Source organism: Meles meles, chromosome 15, assembly GCF_922984935.1.
Source record: "Meles meles chromosome 15, mMelMel3.1 paternal haplotype, whole genome shotgun sequence".
Classification (NCBI taxonomy): domain Eukaryota; kingdom Metazoa; phylum Chordata; class Mammalia; order Carnivora; family Mustelidae; genus Meles; species Meles meles.
In genome coordinates this window covers 72199113-72215562 of record NC_060080.1, presented here as the reverse complement: position 1 = coordinate 72215562, position 16450 = coordinate 72199113, and the positions used below count along the sequence as shown (strand labels likewise).

At 37.8% G+C, this 16450-nt stretch overlaps 2 protein-coding genes across 35 annotated transcripts in view; one reads left to right on the top strand and one right to left on the bottom strand.

Moving 5' to 3' along the window:
• The window catches only part of NRXN1 (neurexin 1), a 1247328-nt gene that overhangs the window by 95657 nt on the left and 1135221 nt on the right, over window positions 1-16450 (bottom strand). The window lies entirely within an intron of this gene.
• On the top strand, window positions 7459-8272 carry LOC123925733 (transmembrane protein 251-like). Its single transcript, XM_045979190.1, has one exon. The coding sequence runs from the start codon at window positions 7500-7502 to the stop codon at window positions 8007-8009; it is 510 nt and encodes a 169-aa protein (XP_045835146.1). The 5' UTR covers window positions 7459-7499; the 3' UTR covers window positions 8010-8272.

Sequence of the window (16450 nt, the reverse complement as noted above, 5' to 3'; positions counted from 1 at the left end):
TGAGTTTCCATTTAGGGGAAGGTCACGTTAATTCTCAGGAACTCTTTTCAGAACACTGTCAAAGTAGGATGATGGAGATTTTGAGTCAGGATGCTACAGCATTTTAATACAGGAAGATGTCGATTTAAATGTGATACATAATTTATGCTCTCGAGTTTGGCATACTTTTAGGTTGTAACTTTGCTGCTGTCTCTGCAGCAGGAATGCATCTCCTGTGGGCTGAAAAAAGTTAATGTACTTCTTTAGATGTTTCCAGTCTGGGAATAAATAAAATAGAAACAATAAAATTACATTTCTTCATTAACATACTGGTCACAATGTCATTCCCATAAGTGCCTCTGGCATATAAGGCTGGACTTTTTCCAGATGATCTTTTATGGGGCTGGTTTATTTTTCTTTGCCTTGACATTAATGAGCTATGTATTCGGGAAATAGAAGATTTCAAGGCCTGTCAAATTACTTTTCAAATTACCAATGCTTGCTTTTTTGCTGCCCAAAGAACAAGCCGGGACCTCTGGTAATATGGGGGAAGACTGGGACATTCAGTGGAAGGGGTTATGAAAATAAATGTGAAAGCAGTAATGGACCCATTCCAACTATGACTTCATGACAAAATGCTATGACTTCAGCATTTTATTACTTGTTACATCTTAATCTTTTGTATTACTGTCTTATCTTTTCTTTTCTTCTGAGTTCTTACCTCTTTGCAGGAAAAGAATATACGCGTATATGCAAAATTTTCTATAGTTGTAAGGTATTTTATCCTAAAATTTAGGAACTGCTGATTTGATATGAAAAGTATGTTTTTACAGATCAAGTTTGTTAGTTATTTAGAGGAACAATTTCTTGCCTGAGCAATTCTGATTTATCATTTCCTAACACATCACGTACTACCACAACAGACTCAAGTTAACTGTTTCATTAACATTTAATTTCTCATTTATGTAGAATAGGCTGAATGGGTTAAAGCAATATAAGAAGAGGGGTGGGCACAGAGGATAACTCTTTTTTGTTGAGCTCAGTATCCTGAATCCCAGTAGGATAGAGAAGAAAAAAAAAATCGGGAAAAGAATGAGCTGCAGAGTCGAGGATATTGGAAAAGACCTACTAGGTAAATGTAGATGAAGGAATTGTACAAGGTCAGGCAGCAAGCAAACTGAACTTCCCATTTCCTAATCACTCCCTCTGCTTTGCGAATTCTTCCAAAACATTACCTCATCTGTGCTTTCATCATCCCCAGTGCATAGGGTTTGATTACTCATCCTCTCCCTGTGCACAACTGAGAGATTAACCTTTATTCAGCCTTATTTGCCCTTCTAGTTGTCTGTATATTCCCTCAGTTTACTACTTACGACTTTGGTTTTCTCATTTTGGATTTAGTCTGGTCTCACCAATAAGTTTGAAAGCTGTGTGAGGACAGGTGTAAGTCTCTTCTGTGCTTCTCTTGTATCCTCCCATGAATGCTTAGTTCTTAAAGATAGGTCTTGATTGATTATAACAAGGTAGTTTCATGGCATATGGTGTATTACTGAAAGCCAACTTTATTATTTTAAGCATCTGTGTGTATGTGTGCTAAATATACTACGTAATGGGAATCCCCCACTTTACATTCAAAACTCAAGTAGCTGGGGCCTTGAATTACTTGTAATTCTGATTTATAAACAAAAGGAAAACACTGTCTCATGCTTAATAAAAAACGAGTTACTGTGTACCCTTCCTTACAAGGAGCATTTAAAGGTACATGTTTATCTTTTCTTACATAGTTTTATTGTTACAGTCATTCTAATTAAACTGTTTTAACATCATGCTAAAGTAATTTCTGCAGTTTTTTTTAATCCTAACATTCATAACTGTATATTGTAAGTGTATTTGTGACACATTCTTGATATGAAAACACAAGTGTGTCCAAACTAAATTATTTGTAAACACCACACCCACACGGACATTTCTTTCTAGCAAGACTTACTCTCTTTTGTAGGTTAATACTCTCAAGAACTAAATGTAATTCATATATGAGTTAGTGGAGGAAATCTAGATGCAATCATATTATTTACTTGACAATTCCATATAAATTTAGAACAATCAGAATGGTGTATTTCACTTCTTGGCAGTAGTTTTAATAGATTTTAAGAGATTCATGCTAAGTAGTCATTGATGGGAGGAGAGTAAATAATGCCAACTTAAGCATTCCAATTTTATTTTTTAAAGACTTTATTGATTTATTTATTTGTGAGGAAGATGAAGATGGAGAGAGAGAGCAAGAAAGAGAAAGACTGAGTGCAAACTGGGGAAAGGCAGAAGGAGAGAGGATCTGAAGTAGAAGCAGACCCAGCGTCAACTCTGACACAGAGCTTGATCCCATGACCATGAGATTACAACCAGGGCCAAAACTAAGAGTCAGATGCTTAACCAATTGAGCCATCCAGGCATCCCAAGAATACCAATTTTTAAAAGAAAAATAAATACCTCTTTTTTATCTATTTATGTTATATATGTATAATTTATATATTTGTAATATATACATATATATACACATATATAATTTATTTTACACATACAAACACATATACTTAATTACAACAGAAAGGTCATTTAATAGCTACCAAAATTCCTTCCTCCTTCCACTGGAATAACTACAAATAACACTTCTCAATTTTTCCAGAAAGGAAAAAAACAAAAAACCTTGCATTTAGCCTGAATGTTTGAAAGCATTTTTCCTATGCTAAACTAGTTAAGTTAGCAATTATAAAATACACTAAATTAAAAATTTCATTTGATTATGAGCTAGGAGATTAAAGTACACAACACAAAACTTAAGCTTTTTCTTAAGTATTAATAGATCCTGATGTCAGTGTTTTCCTGGCAGCTCTACCAAGCTTTTGCAAAAAGCTGAACACCAATAAGCACTTTAAGAAAGGTGAGGAAATACACTGTCATCTCCTGACCTCCTACCACCACACAAATAGTGCTCACTCTGAGATAGCTCCTGGAGTTTGTAGCATAGGTTCTTTTTTCTAGTTAAAAGATCAAGTTGTGTAGGAGTGTCTATTCTCTAAGATGTTGATGGAGGATATCTATAAAACTTTACTATGTTGTATGTATAGAAGCTGGGCAAGCTGAATATGGTTGGAATAGCATGACGGAAAGGTACTTCGGTTGGAGATATGCATAGCTACAAGTCACGAAATTGAGTATAAGCCAAGCCAGGCAGGCAGTAAGGACATTGGCAATTCTCTTAGACAGGAAAATAATCTTTTCTTTTAATCCTCTATGGAATATATCAAGTAGTTACCAAATGCATCCAGTTTAGAAATCATAAAATAAGAGTGCTGTGAAGTATGTAAACCTGGCGATTCACAGACCTGTACCTCTGGGGATAAAAATACATTATATGTTTATAAAAAAAAAATTGGAAGTAATTTTTTTAAAGAAATAAATTGCAAGAGTCTCCAGTGTTGGGCTACATTTCATTAAAGAATAATAATTAAAGGAGCTAATGATGCTAGTTAAAACTAGGAGAACTCTTCAGTTCTGTCTTCTTAGACTTGAGAATTCCTAACTGTGTTAAATAATCAAAACATTTTGAAAGACTTTTTAAAATACAGCATGCAGGTCATCTTTAACATACATTTTGATAAGTCATCTATTCAAGAGTCTTCTACTTTCTTTATCACCCTACATAAAAGAAAATTCAAATAACACAGATATAAAACAAATGTTAATAAAAATGATAAATAATTTTTCTTTATTATTCTAATCCTGGATACTGACTCTTAGAAAATGAAACAAAGTGGCATCTTAGTTTTAATTTAAAAAGTATATTAGTTCTTGCAATTAATGACTTGCTACATAGAAAGATACTAGATTTTCTCTTTTTTTATTTATTTTATTTTTTTAAGATTTTATTTATTTAACACACAGAGATCACAAGTAGGCAGAGAGGCAGGCAGAGAGAGAGAGAGAGAGGAGGAAGCACGTTCCCAGCTAAGCAGAGAGCCCGATGTGGGGCTTGATCCCAGGACCCTGGGATCATGACCTGAGCCAAAGGCAGAGGCCTTAACCCTCTGAGCCACCCAGGTGCCCTAGATTTTCTCTTTTTAAAAAAATGATTTATTTATGTATTTTAGAGAGAGAGAGAGAGACAGTGCATGAGCAGGAGGAGAGGCAGAAAGAAAGGGAGAGGGAAAGAATCTCAAGCAGACTTCCCACTGAGCATGGAGCCACATGCAGGTCTCAATCTCATGAGCCTGAGACCATAACTTGAGCAGGAATCAAGAGTCAGACACTTAACTGACTGAGCCACACAGGTTCCCCAAGATACTAGATTTTCTAACAGAATTAACTCCCTACCACAAGAATCTTGTCCTCCCCAATGTAATATAAATAAAATATATAAATCATTTAGAAAAACAGAGAATTCCACGTACTGCCAATTCAACATTCTTGGGGAAAAAATTAAGGAATGTGTACAAAATTTCAGAACTGGAATACAAATCTGAAATTTAATAGGAGCATTTTCAAACAATTACAGATGAGACAAAAGAATGCCCAGTTCCTTTCATAAAACTTTGGAACATAATCAAGACAGTACAAAATAATCTTAAATTCTTTATTAAAAAAGGATGTGTCATATTTAGTTGTGCCCTACATATTCATTCTACTATTTTTCTAAAATCTGTGATGAATAGTTGCTGAAATGTCAAGGAATAAAAACATTAGATTTTTATTCAGTGACCTGTAAATGTATTGGTTGTCAGACTCTCTTACATAATAGGTAGAAATAAAGCTTCTATGGTAACCATATTCTATCCTTAGTTAATGCTGGGTTTCGGTCTCTATCTATATTCCCAATTCTTATTGAAATCAAGTAGTACTACATCATTCTATTGTCTTCCAAGGGACTGTGGGTCTTTTCTCACTGATAACCAGGAAAGAAACAAGGATACACTGTGGATAGTAATTTGTAGCAGGTGCTAAGACTTGCTTGATACATGCACATATGCGTGTCACATTCCATAATATACTAGAACCCTTAAGAAGAGCATAAATCGCTGCTGAGACTTTCTCTTGTGCTTTCTTAAAAAGAAACAACACGGCATTATGTGGCTTAGTAAGTAAGTCCTGGAGCTACTTCCTTCTTCTTTTTTTTTTAAGATTTTATTTATTTATTTGACAGAGATCACAAGTAGGCAGAGAGGCAGGCAGAGACAGAGAGTGGAGGAGGCAGGCTACCTGCTGAGCAGAAAGCCCGATGGGGAGTTCGATCCCAGGACCCTGGGATCATGACCCTAGCCAAAGGCAGAGGCTTTAACCCACTGAGCCACCCAGGTGCGTCCCCTGCCGCTTTAAAAATAAAAAAAGATTTTATTTATTCATTTGACAGAGAGAGAGAGATAACAAGTAGACAGAGAGGTAGGCCGAGAGGGAGGGGGAAGCAGGATGACCGTGGAGCAGAGAGCCGGACTTGGGGCTCAATCCCAGGACCCCGAGATCATGACCTGAGCCGAAGGCACAGGCTTAACCTACTGAGCCATATAAAAGTCTTTTTACCTTCATCACTTATTTTTTTCAATACTATTTTAAAACATGTGCTGTAAGTTATAAGGAAACACTGATGAGACTGCAGTTGCCTTGGTATTAAATCCAACTCAGAATGAACCCAACAACATTAAAGTGGCTAGTGTCAATTTGTTTGCCTGTGTGTGTGTGTGGACACGTGTGTGTGTGTGTGTGTGTGTGTGTGTATGAAAATTGGCCATGTTTTCTCTTGTACATGTGTTCAACTGGTGACCAATGACAGGTCTGTCTAAAAATCTGGGACTGGTTTTTACTTACTTTGAATAAAAGGTTAATACGAGGCTTCATGGATGTTTAACCAGCATCACTTTCATAAATGAGGGAGGCAAAGGCAGAGCTAATGGATTAACCTTTTAAAAAGCAACTAAGTAGCACAGTTGTTCTACCACCATTCACTTCAAGGCTGCATTTGTTTGTATGGACAGTTTCCCTCGGATCTTTTTTTTTTTTTTTTTTTTTTCCATTTTATTTATTTTTTCAGCGTAACAGTATTCATTCTTTTTGCACAACACCCAGTGCTCCATGCAAAACGTGCCCTCCCCACTACCCACCACCTGTTCCCCCAGCCTCCCACCCCTGACCCTTCAAAACCCTCAGGTTGTCAGAGTCCATAGTCTCTTATGGTTCGCCTCTCCTCCCCAATGTCCATAGCCCGCTCCCCCTCTCCCAATCCCACCTCCCCCTAGCAACCCCCAGTTTGTTTTGTGAGATTAAGAGTCATTGATGGTTTGTCTCCCTCCCAATCCCATCTTGTTGGAATTGATATATTTAAGTACCAAAATCATCATGGGATGGTTGGGGTAGACAACATATATTGCAAACCATATAATGAGTTTCAAATACACATTTTAGAAAAATAGTTGTCCTCTTATATGTAATTTTTAATGTAAAAAACTACTTTGTAGATATCATCTTGAAACGGTTAAGACAATATTAACAGTATCTAACATTTATAGATGCTGAATACTGTATATTGGTTATTTCATAAAATCTTCACAGCATTCCAGGAATCAGGTCTTATTATTCTTATTTTACGGATGAAGCTAGGTCTCCACATATACAGTTCTTGTTGAAATCAAGTAGTAATTCATCATTCTGTTGTCTGCCAAGGAACTGTGTGGCCTCCCTTCCTCACTGATAGGGAAGAAACAAGGATTCACTGAGGGTAGTGATTTGTAGTAGGAGCTGAGGTTTGCTTGATATATGTACATATGCATGTCAGAGGGGTTTAAATAATGTTTCTTATATTCCTCCACAGATCTGATAAAGAATTGAGACTGTGAAATCAGGTCTAATCAAGACCTTAGGCCTTGTGTACTCAGCTGTAATATCTATCAGCATAAGACACAGGGCTTTTTTTTGTCTTGAGTGTTTTTCTGAAATGTCTTCTATCTAAAAGTATTCTAAGGCTAACTTCAAATATAAATACAAGTTTCCCTTGGCCTACATCCCACTTCCCCTGAATACCCATTTCTTAATACCTTATACCTGTGAGAAAATTACAATCTTTGTGCTATCCTATAGGATAACACTCACAGTTTCCTTTAGAATGGGAAAGAAGAATAGGGCTTCTTATCAATTATAGCTATGGCTAAGGAATTAAACTCTGAGTACAGAGAAGCAGGTTCTAGTCCCATTTCTGCAACTAGCTTTGTCTTCATGGTAAGGTGTTTAATCCTTTATATTATTCAACTATAAAATAAGGATGTGGGACTAGCTAATGAATGAGATTCATGGATTAGTTTTAAGACAGTATGATACTCAATAATACTCAGGTGAGATCCGGGAGCTGCCAGTCTCTGCAGGCTCGGCGGGTGGCCGCTGCCCCGCACTGGGCTCCCGGCGCCCCGAGGAGGAGAGCTTGTGCTCCAGGCTGGCGGTGCTCCCATTTCTCCCAGCCGGTGACCCCGGGGATTTCTCTTATGGTGGCTTTCCCTGAAATGCCAAAACCACCCGAATATTCAGAACTGAGTGACTCTTTAACGCTTGCCGTGGGAACAGGAAGATTTTCAGGACCACTGCACAGAGCATGGAGAATGATGAACTTCCGTCAGAGGATGGGAAGGATTGGAGTGGGATTGTATTTGTTAGCGAGTGCAGGAGCGTTTTACTATGTTTTTGAAATCAATGAGACTTACAACAGGCTGGCCTTGGAACACATTCAGCAGCACCCGGAAGAGCCCCTTGAAGGAACCACATGGACACACTCCTTGAAAGCTCGGTTACTCTCCCTGCGTTTTTGGTTTTGGACAGTTATTTTTCTGATACTGTATTTACAGATGTTTTTGTTCCTTTATTCTTGTACAAGAGCTGACCCCAAAACGGTGGGCTACTGCCTTATCCCCATATGCTTGGCAGTCATTTGCAATCGCCACCAGGCGCTTGTCAAGGCTTCTAATAAGATCAGCAGACTACAACTGATTGATACGTAGAATCGGTCACCATTTTTTCCTTACAGTTACAAAACTGCCACTACCTTATGGAGCCTGGTCACAAGACTGCAGTTTCTTCACAGATCTCAGGAAGTTGTGGTGGGGCAGAGGCTTTCTAAAAAGTATGACTAGGGGGCTATCTTTATCTGAATAATAATGAATTTTTAAGTTGAAGCCTGAGATATAGTACTACAAAATCATGTTGATGACTTCAGATTTTGGAAGTAAAATCGTGTCTGTTATTTGCATTCTTTAGAAACTTGAATAAGAACCTGAACTCCTATTTTTATTCTACTGTGCAACATAGTGATGATTCATAAATTTTTCCTTTGGGGAAAAAATGAGTATGAACATTTCCATTGTGCTTAATGTAAAAAGGTCCAAACATGGTCATAAAGTTTAAATTTTATACAATTAAAAAAAAATGTTTTCCAACATTGTACTAGGTACTATGAAGAGATCCACAATAACTGAGAAGATATAGGTCAAGCCTTAAAGAGGCTTATAATCTGTTGATTCAGAGGCGGGGAGAGGAGATGAGCAAAAACATAATATAAAAAAATGTGTTTTTAGACAAAGATGAACTTACAGACCCTACACCTAGAATGTTCCTTTTAACTGGTTCTACAATAGACATGTACCGAGTATATACCACCATAGTCTCATAACTAGTCCTGGGAGATGATTTGTGAACAAAGTGTAGAAAGCAGTAGCAAACATGAGTAGGTAGAGAAATGAGGTTTTAAGGTAAGAAGGCTGTCCAGTACAGAGACATGGAAGTGGAAACGAGGAGTCAGAAGTGTTGAAATGGATTTGGAGCGTATATATTTAGGTAAGTGGAGAAATTAAATGTGCAATGTCATGTGGAATAAAGTTGTTCTAGGCAATGGAATCCATGAGCATCAGGAACATGGCTAATGATCATGAGGTTAAGATGGTAAGAGTGAATGAGGAGCAGAGTGTGTGAAAAAATAGGAAAATCTGAAAAGGTCAAGTAGGAGGGAAATTTGAACATACTTACAAATCTGTATTTTTAAACATTTTGTTGAAAATAATATTAGTTTCTTAAGCATCTCTAAGTGTCAGAGATATGACCTGCCTCATCTGCTTTTTTACACTCACCTTTCAGGTAATAGTTTTCTCATTCTATGGATACTTAATACAGGTTAAGAAGCTTGGTAAAGGTCACTAGCTAGTAAGTGGGCTATCCAGGAAGAGAACATAGGTTTGCTCTGTGGCTAACACCATGTTGACTTAATCCCTAACTAATTTTGCAAATATGCAAAGAGGGACTTTAATCCTTATGACCCAACTTTAGGCTAGCCTCAACTGTGGACATTCTATAATGACTGCTTATAAAGTTCTACTAGATTGTTCTCACTGGTTCAGCAGAAGGTATCAATCTCTTTATTTTCAGTATCCAGAATTATGACTTGCAGATATGGCACACTGAGTGCATGGCAAAAAATACTTCCTTAGAAAATATATCAGTAAAGCAGCAGGACATACTGTCTATCATTTATTAATACAGTAAACTCACCGTTCTACCATCCCAAGTCCATCGTCTGCCTTCAAGAATAGAAAAAGTCCTTACAACTTGACCTACAATATCTCTTCCATTTTGAGGCACGTGTCTTCTGAAACACCATTATTTCAGTGTTTAAAACAGACTTCCTTAGCAAATTCCATTCTAAAATGTCCTCCAGTTTTAATGTAGGGAGGTTTACTATAGTGGTCTGGAGAGCATAGCTCCTCATGAAAATGTGTTCTACTTTTCAACACCAAGTAAATATCTCTTCCCTGAATATTGTTCAAAATGGCTATTCCCTTCACATGGTTATGTTTTATTATTCATGTCATCAGATTGGGCAATGTAAGATTTATTTAGGAGGGATATTTCATCAATTACAAAACATAAAAACATGCTCCTGCTTCTCAAAGGGTTTAGTGACACCTTAAATAAGTTCTGAGCTGTTGAGGGAATTACAAAGAACCCATTTCTCCTGAAACCCATTAAAATTGCATACTCTGAATAAAACATTGGATGGCTGAAGTTTAACAAGGGACACAATCCTTCTCCTTATGACTCATTAAATGTGTTATTATTTTAACCTAGGGAAGTGGAGTCTTTCACTTCCTTTTAAGATTATTGCCCTGGGAATATATTGACCAGATGATGGAGTATGAAAAGCAAGACAGCTTGAGAACAACTCATTGAAAGTAGGTGATTTCATGACATTGATGTGTTACCCCCTTGCCTTGACATTCCCTGCCTCACTTAAATCTATTTTCTACACAGCATCCAAAGGAACACAAGTTGTGTGTATTCTATTTTCTGATTCCTAAATAAGGAAATTTCTATTTTACAGCCTCACTCCGGCTACCTTTATTAACTCCCAACACATCCTCCCTATGTGCCCACCTATCAGAATCCTGTCCTACATTAAGACCTCACATGACACCCACTCCTCTACCAAGCTTGCTGTGATTGTTCTAGTGGTGAATAAATTCTCCTTCTATGGGGGTGCCTGGGTGGCTCAGTAGGTTAGACCTCTGCCTTTGGGTCCGGTCATGATCTCAGGGTCCTAGGATTGAGCCCCGTATCGGGCTCTTTGCTTAGCAAGGAGCCTGTTTCCTCCTCTCTCTTTCTTTGCCTACTTGTGATCTCTGTCTGTCAAATAAATAAATAAAATCTTTTTAAAAAAATTCTCCTTCTATGTTGCATTGCTTTTCTATGGGCCTGAGACTCTGTTTTCAAGATCTTGGTGTTTATGTCCTTATGCTTTGCACATTGTCTTAGAAATAGTAAGTACTGAAACCACAGAATGAAAGCAAAAAGGAAGGATATTATGGAGAAGAAAAACCTGTTGGCAAATACAGAAGCTCCTTTGCCTCTCTATCTCTTGGTTCTCATATCTGCCCTTGCCCATGAGCATATAAACTGTTCACTGGTTAGTCAAATGGAGTTCCTTCAGAGTAAGATGTTAAAATGATGCTCTTTAAAATTCTTATAAGATACCCGTAGAACATTTACAGTCCTATAAATATGGAGGGTAGTGTGCATAATTCTTTAAGGACAGGTTATTATCTGGTCTTCCCAAATACCTAACATGGAAACATCAGGTATTTTAAAACAAAAGACCCGGATTCTAACATAATAATGTATTTTTTTGTTTTCAAGATTCCAAATGTAATCTGACTGCCCTTCAATAACTTCATGACTATACATACCTAATCTTATTCCGTATAGAAAGAAAATGTAGAGCTAAATGTCCTACTGAATGTTACACAGGTTGTCAGTAACCAAGTTAAAACAAGAGAGTCTCACTCCGTGGACATGCTTCAACCATCTTAACAGGCAGCCCCACAGAGTGCCACCTGGGCCTTATTACCCACACACTGCCAAGGCCATGGTAGTATCTGATGGCTTGTGAGCATGCAGTAAATGAGTCACCAAATAAAAGGATATGATGCCAGGCCACTAGGGAGCCACCAGCAATTTCTGACCCTTACCCCTCCTTTCCTCACTCTACAAAGTATGAAAACATGAAAAGGCCTAGTATATCCTAGATACTTCATTGCCGCCACTTCTGACAGTGCTGCAATGAGGCAACGTGGACTCACTTAACGGAATAGTCTTGGAATCTTCAATTGTGATTAGTAAAACAATAAACACAAAACCCTCATGACCAAGGCAGGGTGCTAAGTTCAAACACAATCAAGATACAGAACCAATCTTCATGGAGTCTGCAGAGCTATTAGTTACTATGAAAAAATTATGCTTCCCCCAAATTCATATGTTGAAGCCTGTGGTAATTATTTAGTCTTTGTTCCTGGTTCCTGACTTGCGTAGTTTCCTTTTTTCCCTAAGAGTATCTTTTGCTTTAGTCTTTCATCTTTGACTCTTTGTTCCTGACACAGAGTTCCTAAATCCCTTGGAATTTCCTGGATGATAGAAGGGTCCTTTGTTCTAGTAAAGCAACGCCCTGGTGGGCTCCTGGGTAGCTTTAGGATGTGGGCTAATTACCACCACATAGACCGTGATTAGCTGTTGGGAATTTTCAGCCCCTCCCCCACCTCCATTCATCCTCCGGGAAGGAGAGAATGGTTGAGATTAAGTAAATAATCAATCATGCCTACATAATGAAAGTGGCATAAAAATCTCTGAACTGAGGGTTTCGGAGAGTTTCTGGATTGATGAACACATCCATGTATAGGGAAGTTGGCACACCCCAGTTCTACTAGGACAGAAGATCTTGTACTCAGGATCTTTTCTTCTGGATTTTCATCTGTATCCTTCATCATATCCTTTATCATACAATAAATTGGTAAATATGTTTCCCTGAGTTCTCTGAGCAATTCTAACAAATTAATGAACTCAAGGAGGGAGCTGTGGGAATCCCAGTTGACAGCCAATCAGTCAGAAGTATAGATGACCATCTTAGACTTGGAATTAGTGTCTGAAGCTAGGACATGCCTGTGGGACTGAGCCTTTAACTTGTGGGACCTGATGAGTAACTCCAGATAGATAGTGTCAGAACTGAACTGAATTGTAGAACACCCAAGTGATGTAGGAGAATTGGCGAGTGTGGGAAAACAAACAAACAAACAAGAAACATAAGAAAAACATTCATCTGGTGGACAGATTATTGTGAGTAGAGTATGGGGTAATGAGAAAAATTAAGTTTTTCTTTCAAAGCCCTAATCCCCAAAGTGAGTGCATTTAGATATTGAGTATTTAGAAAGTAATTAAGATCAAATGAGGTCAGAGGCCCCTGGGTGGCTCAGTCAGTTAAACGTCTCCCTTCAGCTTAGGTCATGATCCCAGGGTCCTGGGATCGAGCCTCGCATTGGGTTCCCTGCCCAGCAGGAAGCCTGCTTCTTCTTTCCCCAATCCTCCTGCTTGTGTTCCCTCTCTCACAGTGTCTCTCTCTGTCAAATAAATAAATAAAATCTTTAGAAAAAAAATCAAATGAGGTCATAAGAGTGGGATCTTAATCCAATAAGACTACTGGCTTTTTTTTTTTTTTTAAGGCTTTTGGCCTTTTAAAAAAAAGATCTTATTTATTCACTTTGACAGACAGAGAGAGAGAGAGCACAAGTAGGCAGAGAGGCAGGCGGCAGGGGGTGAGGGGAAGCAGGGAGAGAGCCTGATGGGGAACTTGAGCCCAGGACCCTGAGATCATGACCTAAGCTGAAGGCAGGGGCTCAACCCACTGAGTCACCCAGGTGCCCCAAAGCTTCTGGCCTTTTAAGAAGAGGATGAGAGTGATCTCTTTCTCTCTATAAGCACACACGGGGCAGGGCGGGGGAGCAATATGAGCACACAGTGAGAAGGTGGCTACCTACAAATCAAGCAAAAATGCTTCAAATGAAACTTACTTTGCCCTCACCTTGATCTTGCACTCCCTAGACTCCAAAACTGTGAGAAGTAAATTCCTGTGGTTTAGGTCACCCTGTCTATGGTGTTTGGTTATGGCAGCCTTAGTCAACTAAGACAGCAGTAGAGTACACTGGGCTCTCCACTTAGTTTGCAGAGGTCAAATATAGGTACCACCATGTATTAGCTGTGTGACTTTGGATTTCTCAGCCTTCGCCTTAAGAAGTCACAAGTCTTCTTCTGAATGGAGCTAATGAATGCCTTCCTCAAAATACTACCTTGAATTTTGAAAGAGAAAACACATATAAGGTACTTTGCACCATGCCACAAATTCTCCAGAGACACACATGCAGTTTTGTATTTAACAATTCTGGGTAACTGTGTCATGTGAGCAGTAGAAACAAGAAAGGCTGTATGATTTTGGTGGAGAAAGTGGACCCCTTTGGCTGGAAGAGTTAAAGAGTGATGGAGACACTCTTAACATTCCCTTTAGCTGGAGTAGGTTTCTTACTGACTTTACACAGGGTTCTTTACACAGGTTTCTTACTGACTATAGGCCCCAACTTCCCTTTGCTTATAGCATTTACTTTAGAAAAACTTTAATTATGAATTCTTTCTCTGTTCCTTTTGAAATGCACATAAATCTCCTTAAAAGCCTCTTGCCAATTTTATCACCTAGGGAATGCCTTTCTCAAGGACTTGGGAGCCATCCCATTGAAATGTAATTATCAGAAGGGATAACATCCTTGTCTCCTGGTCTTTGTGAGAGGACAGGAGCCCATCTTAGATGATGGGCCCATCTTGGAGCACTCTTACTCTAAGTTGTGAAACTATCCCATCATAAAGAGCCAAGAAGGTTTACTTTCCCTTTGAGTAAGGACAATTAGCAGATACAAGTAGCCTATGATTCCCCACCTCAGATCTTAAAAACTCTGCAGCTCTTTGTTTCAATGGAGTTGAGTTTAATTTCCCATATGCAATAATCTCAAATAAAGTCTTCCTATCTATTAATCCCTGGCACATTCTTTTTTTGACAGGAAACATTTACAGATAATATACAACTTGAGATATGACATAAAGTATAGCTGAGATGTTGGTTTGGCTAGGTATATAGCTTAGAATAAAAAATTTCATATATTTTATTAGTTAGTAGTAACTAGTAATGGCACATCTCAATGCTTTACTAAGGTTTATTACTGAGAATTTTTTAAGATTTTATTTATTTATTTGAGAGTGAGAGAGAGCATGAGAGGGAAGAAGTTCAGAGGGAGAAGCAGACTCCCCCATGGAGCTGGGAGCCCGATGCGGGACTCAATTCCGGGACTCCAGGATCATGACCTGAGCCAAAGGCAGTTGTTAAACCAACTGAGTCACCCAGGCACCCTCACTAAGAATTTTTAAGTATTTCAAAGGTTATGTAGAGAGCACCAACTAAGTGTCTTTTGAGGTTTTAAATTTCAAAACCCTGCACTAATATAGAAATTCTATGGCACTGAAGTCTTCTATATGTTTCCAAGAAATTGATTACACATTAATTTTTTGCGTATGGGGTGTTGGGGGGAGAGATAAAGAAAAAGAGAGAGAAGAGTTCCTGGCTTATAATTTTAAATTATATATTTTATATATATTATATATTATATTTTATATAATTTAATATAATAATATAATATCATATATAATTTAATTTACATATTTTAAATTATAATTCCACTACAGTGGAACTGTTTTCTAAAGAACTCTTTGGGATATAACACATGGACCAATGTGTAAAGCCTATCTTTTCTTCGAAGCAAATGTAAAGTTACAGGGGCACCTGGGTGGCTCAGTGGATTAAGCCGCTGCCTTCGGCTCAGGTCATGATCTCAGGGTCCTGGGATCGAGTCCCACATCCCTGTGGAGCAGGGAGCCTGCTTCCTCCTCTCTCTCTGCCTGCCTCTCTGCCTGCTTGTGATCTCTCTCTGTCAAATAAATAAATAAAATAAAATAAAAAAATGTAAAGTTACATAACTCTAACAACAAAATGGCTCTTAGGAAGATATTAACTCTCCTTTCTGAGACGAAAGCACTAAGTTTTGCAAATCTATATAAAGAAACCAACATGCTTGGGTGGAATCTTATGCTCAAATTCAGGTTATGTTCTGACATTATTAATCTTGATGTATTTGGGAAAAATTTAACATATTTTTAGTCAAGCAGAATGGGTTACAAATGGAATCCAAAGGGATATCCAAAATGACTTCCTGAATTAACCTGCTTATTATTAGTGGAATGTTTTCCTTTCTTTATTTTTTAATAACCCATACACATTTTAATTATAATTCAGAATTTATCAGTACAAATTAATAGAACTTAATTTCCTTAGCCAGATTTTGAGTTACTTTTTACAGTATAAAGTATAGTCACTTATGCACCCAGAAAATATAGCATTTAGAAATCTTTTAACTCAATGAGGACAAAAAGATTGAACAAGTATCATTTTTCCAATTCTTGTGTTGTCAGAGGCTAATTGCTTGCTCCTCCATATACCTAATTGTGTACTTAGAAAATATCAATGCACAAAGGAAAAGCAATGCAATTTGTCTCATCCAAATGCATCATATAAAATGACCAAGTGCTATTAAGTGCTAGAAATGTGTCTCAAAAGACTCTCCATGTCTGCATCATTTTGGGGTTGTTTGGAAGTTCAACCCTTTTAGCGAGAAGTATTGAAAGATAAATCTAGTTCTCAGCCCTTAATTCACCACTTACAGATGAGGCATTCTTATTTGAGAACATGTCTCCTGGTTTTGCTATTTCCTAAAAAATGTCTCTGGCCTTCCTTAACACGTACTAACTCTAATAAAAGGAAAGACATGATAGCCCCCTACCCAGTTCTAGAAAAAGTGACTCTATCGTCCTTTGTAACAGATAGAATTTGTTAAAAAGAAATCAATATGGGGCCTAAAAAAAGATAATATCTACCATTCAATTTGAAATTCCTTTTGGAGAATAATAAAAATGATAGATATGCTATTTCACTGTGACTAGTCAGCCATTATTATTAGGCAGAGTATGATTTCTA

Bases quoted from the DNA above. Each gene is read 5' to 3' on its own strand.
- LOC123925733 (XM_045979190.1), top strand. From the start codon at position 7,500: ATGGTGGCTTTCCCTGAAATGCCAAAACCACCCGAATATTCAGAACTG.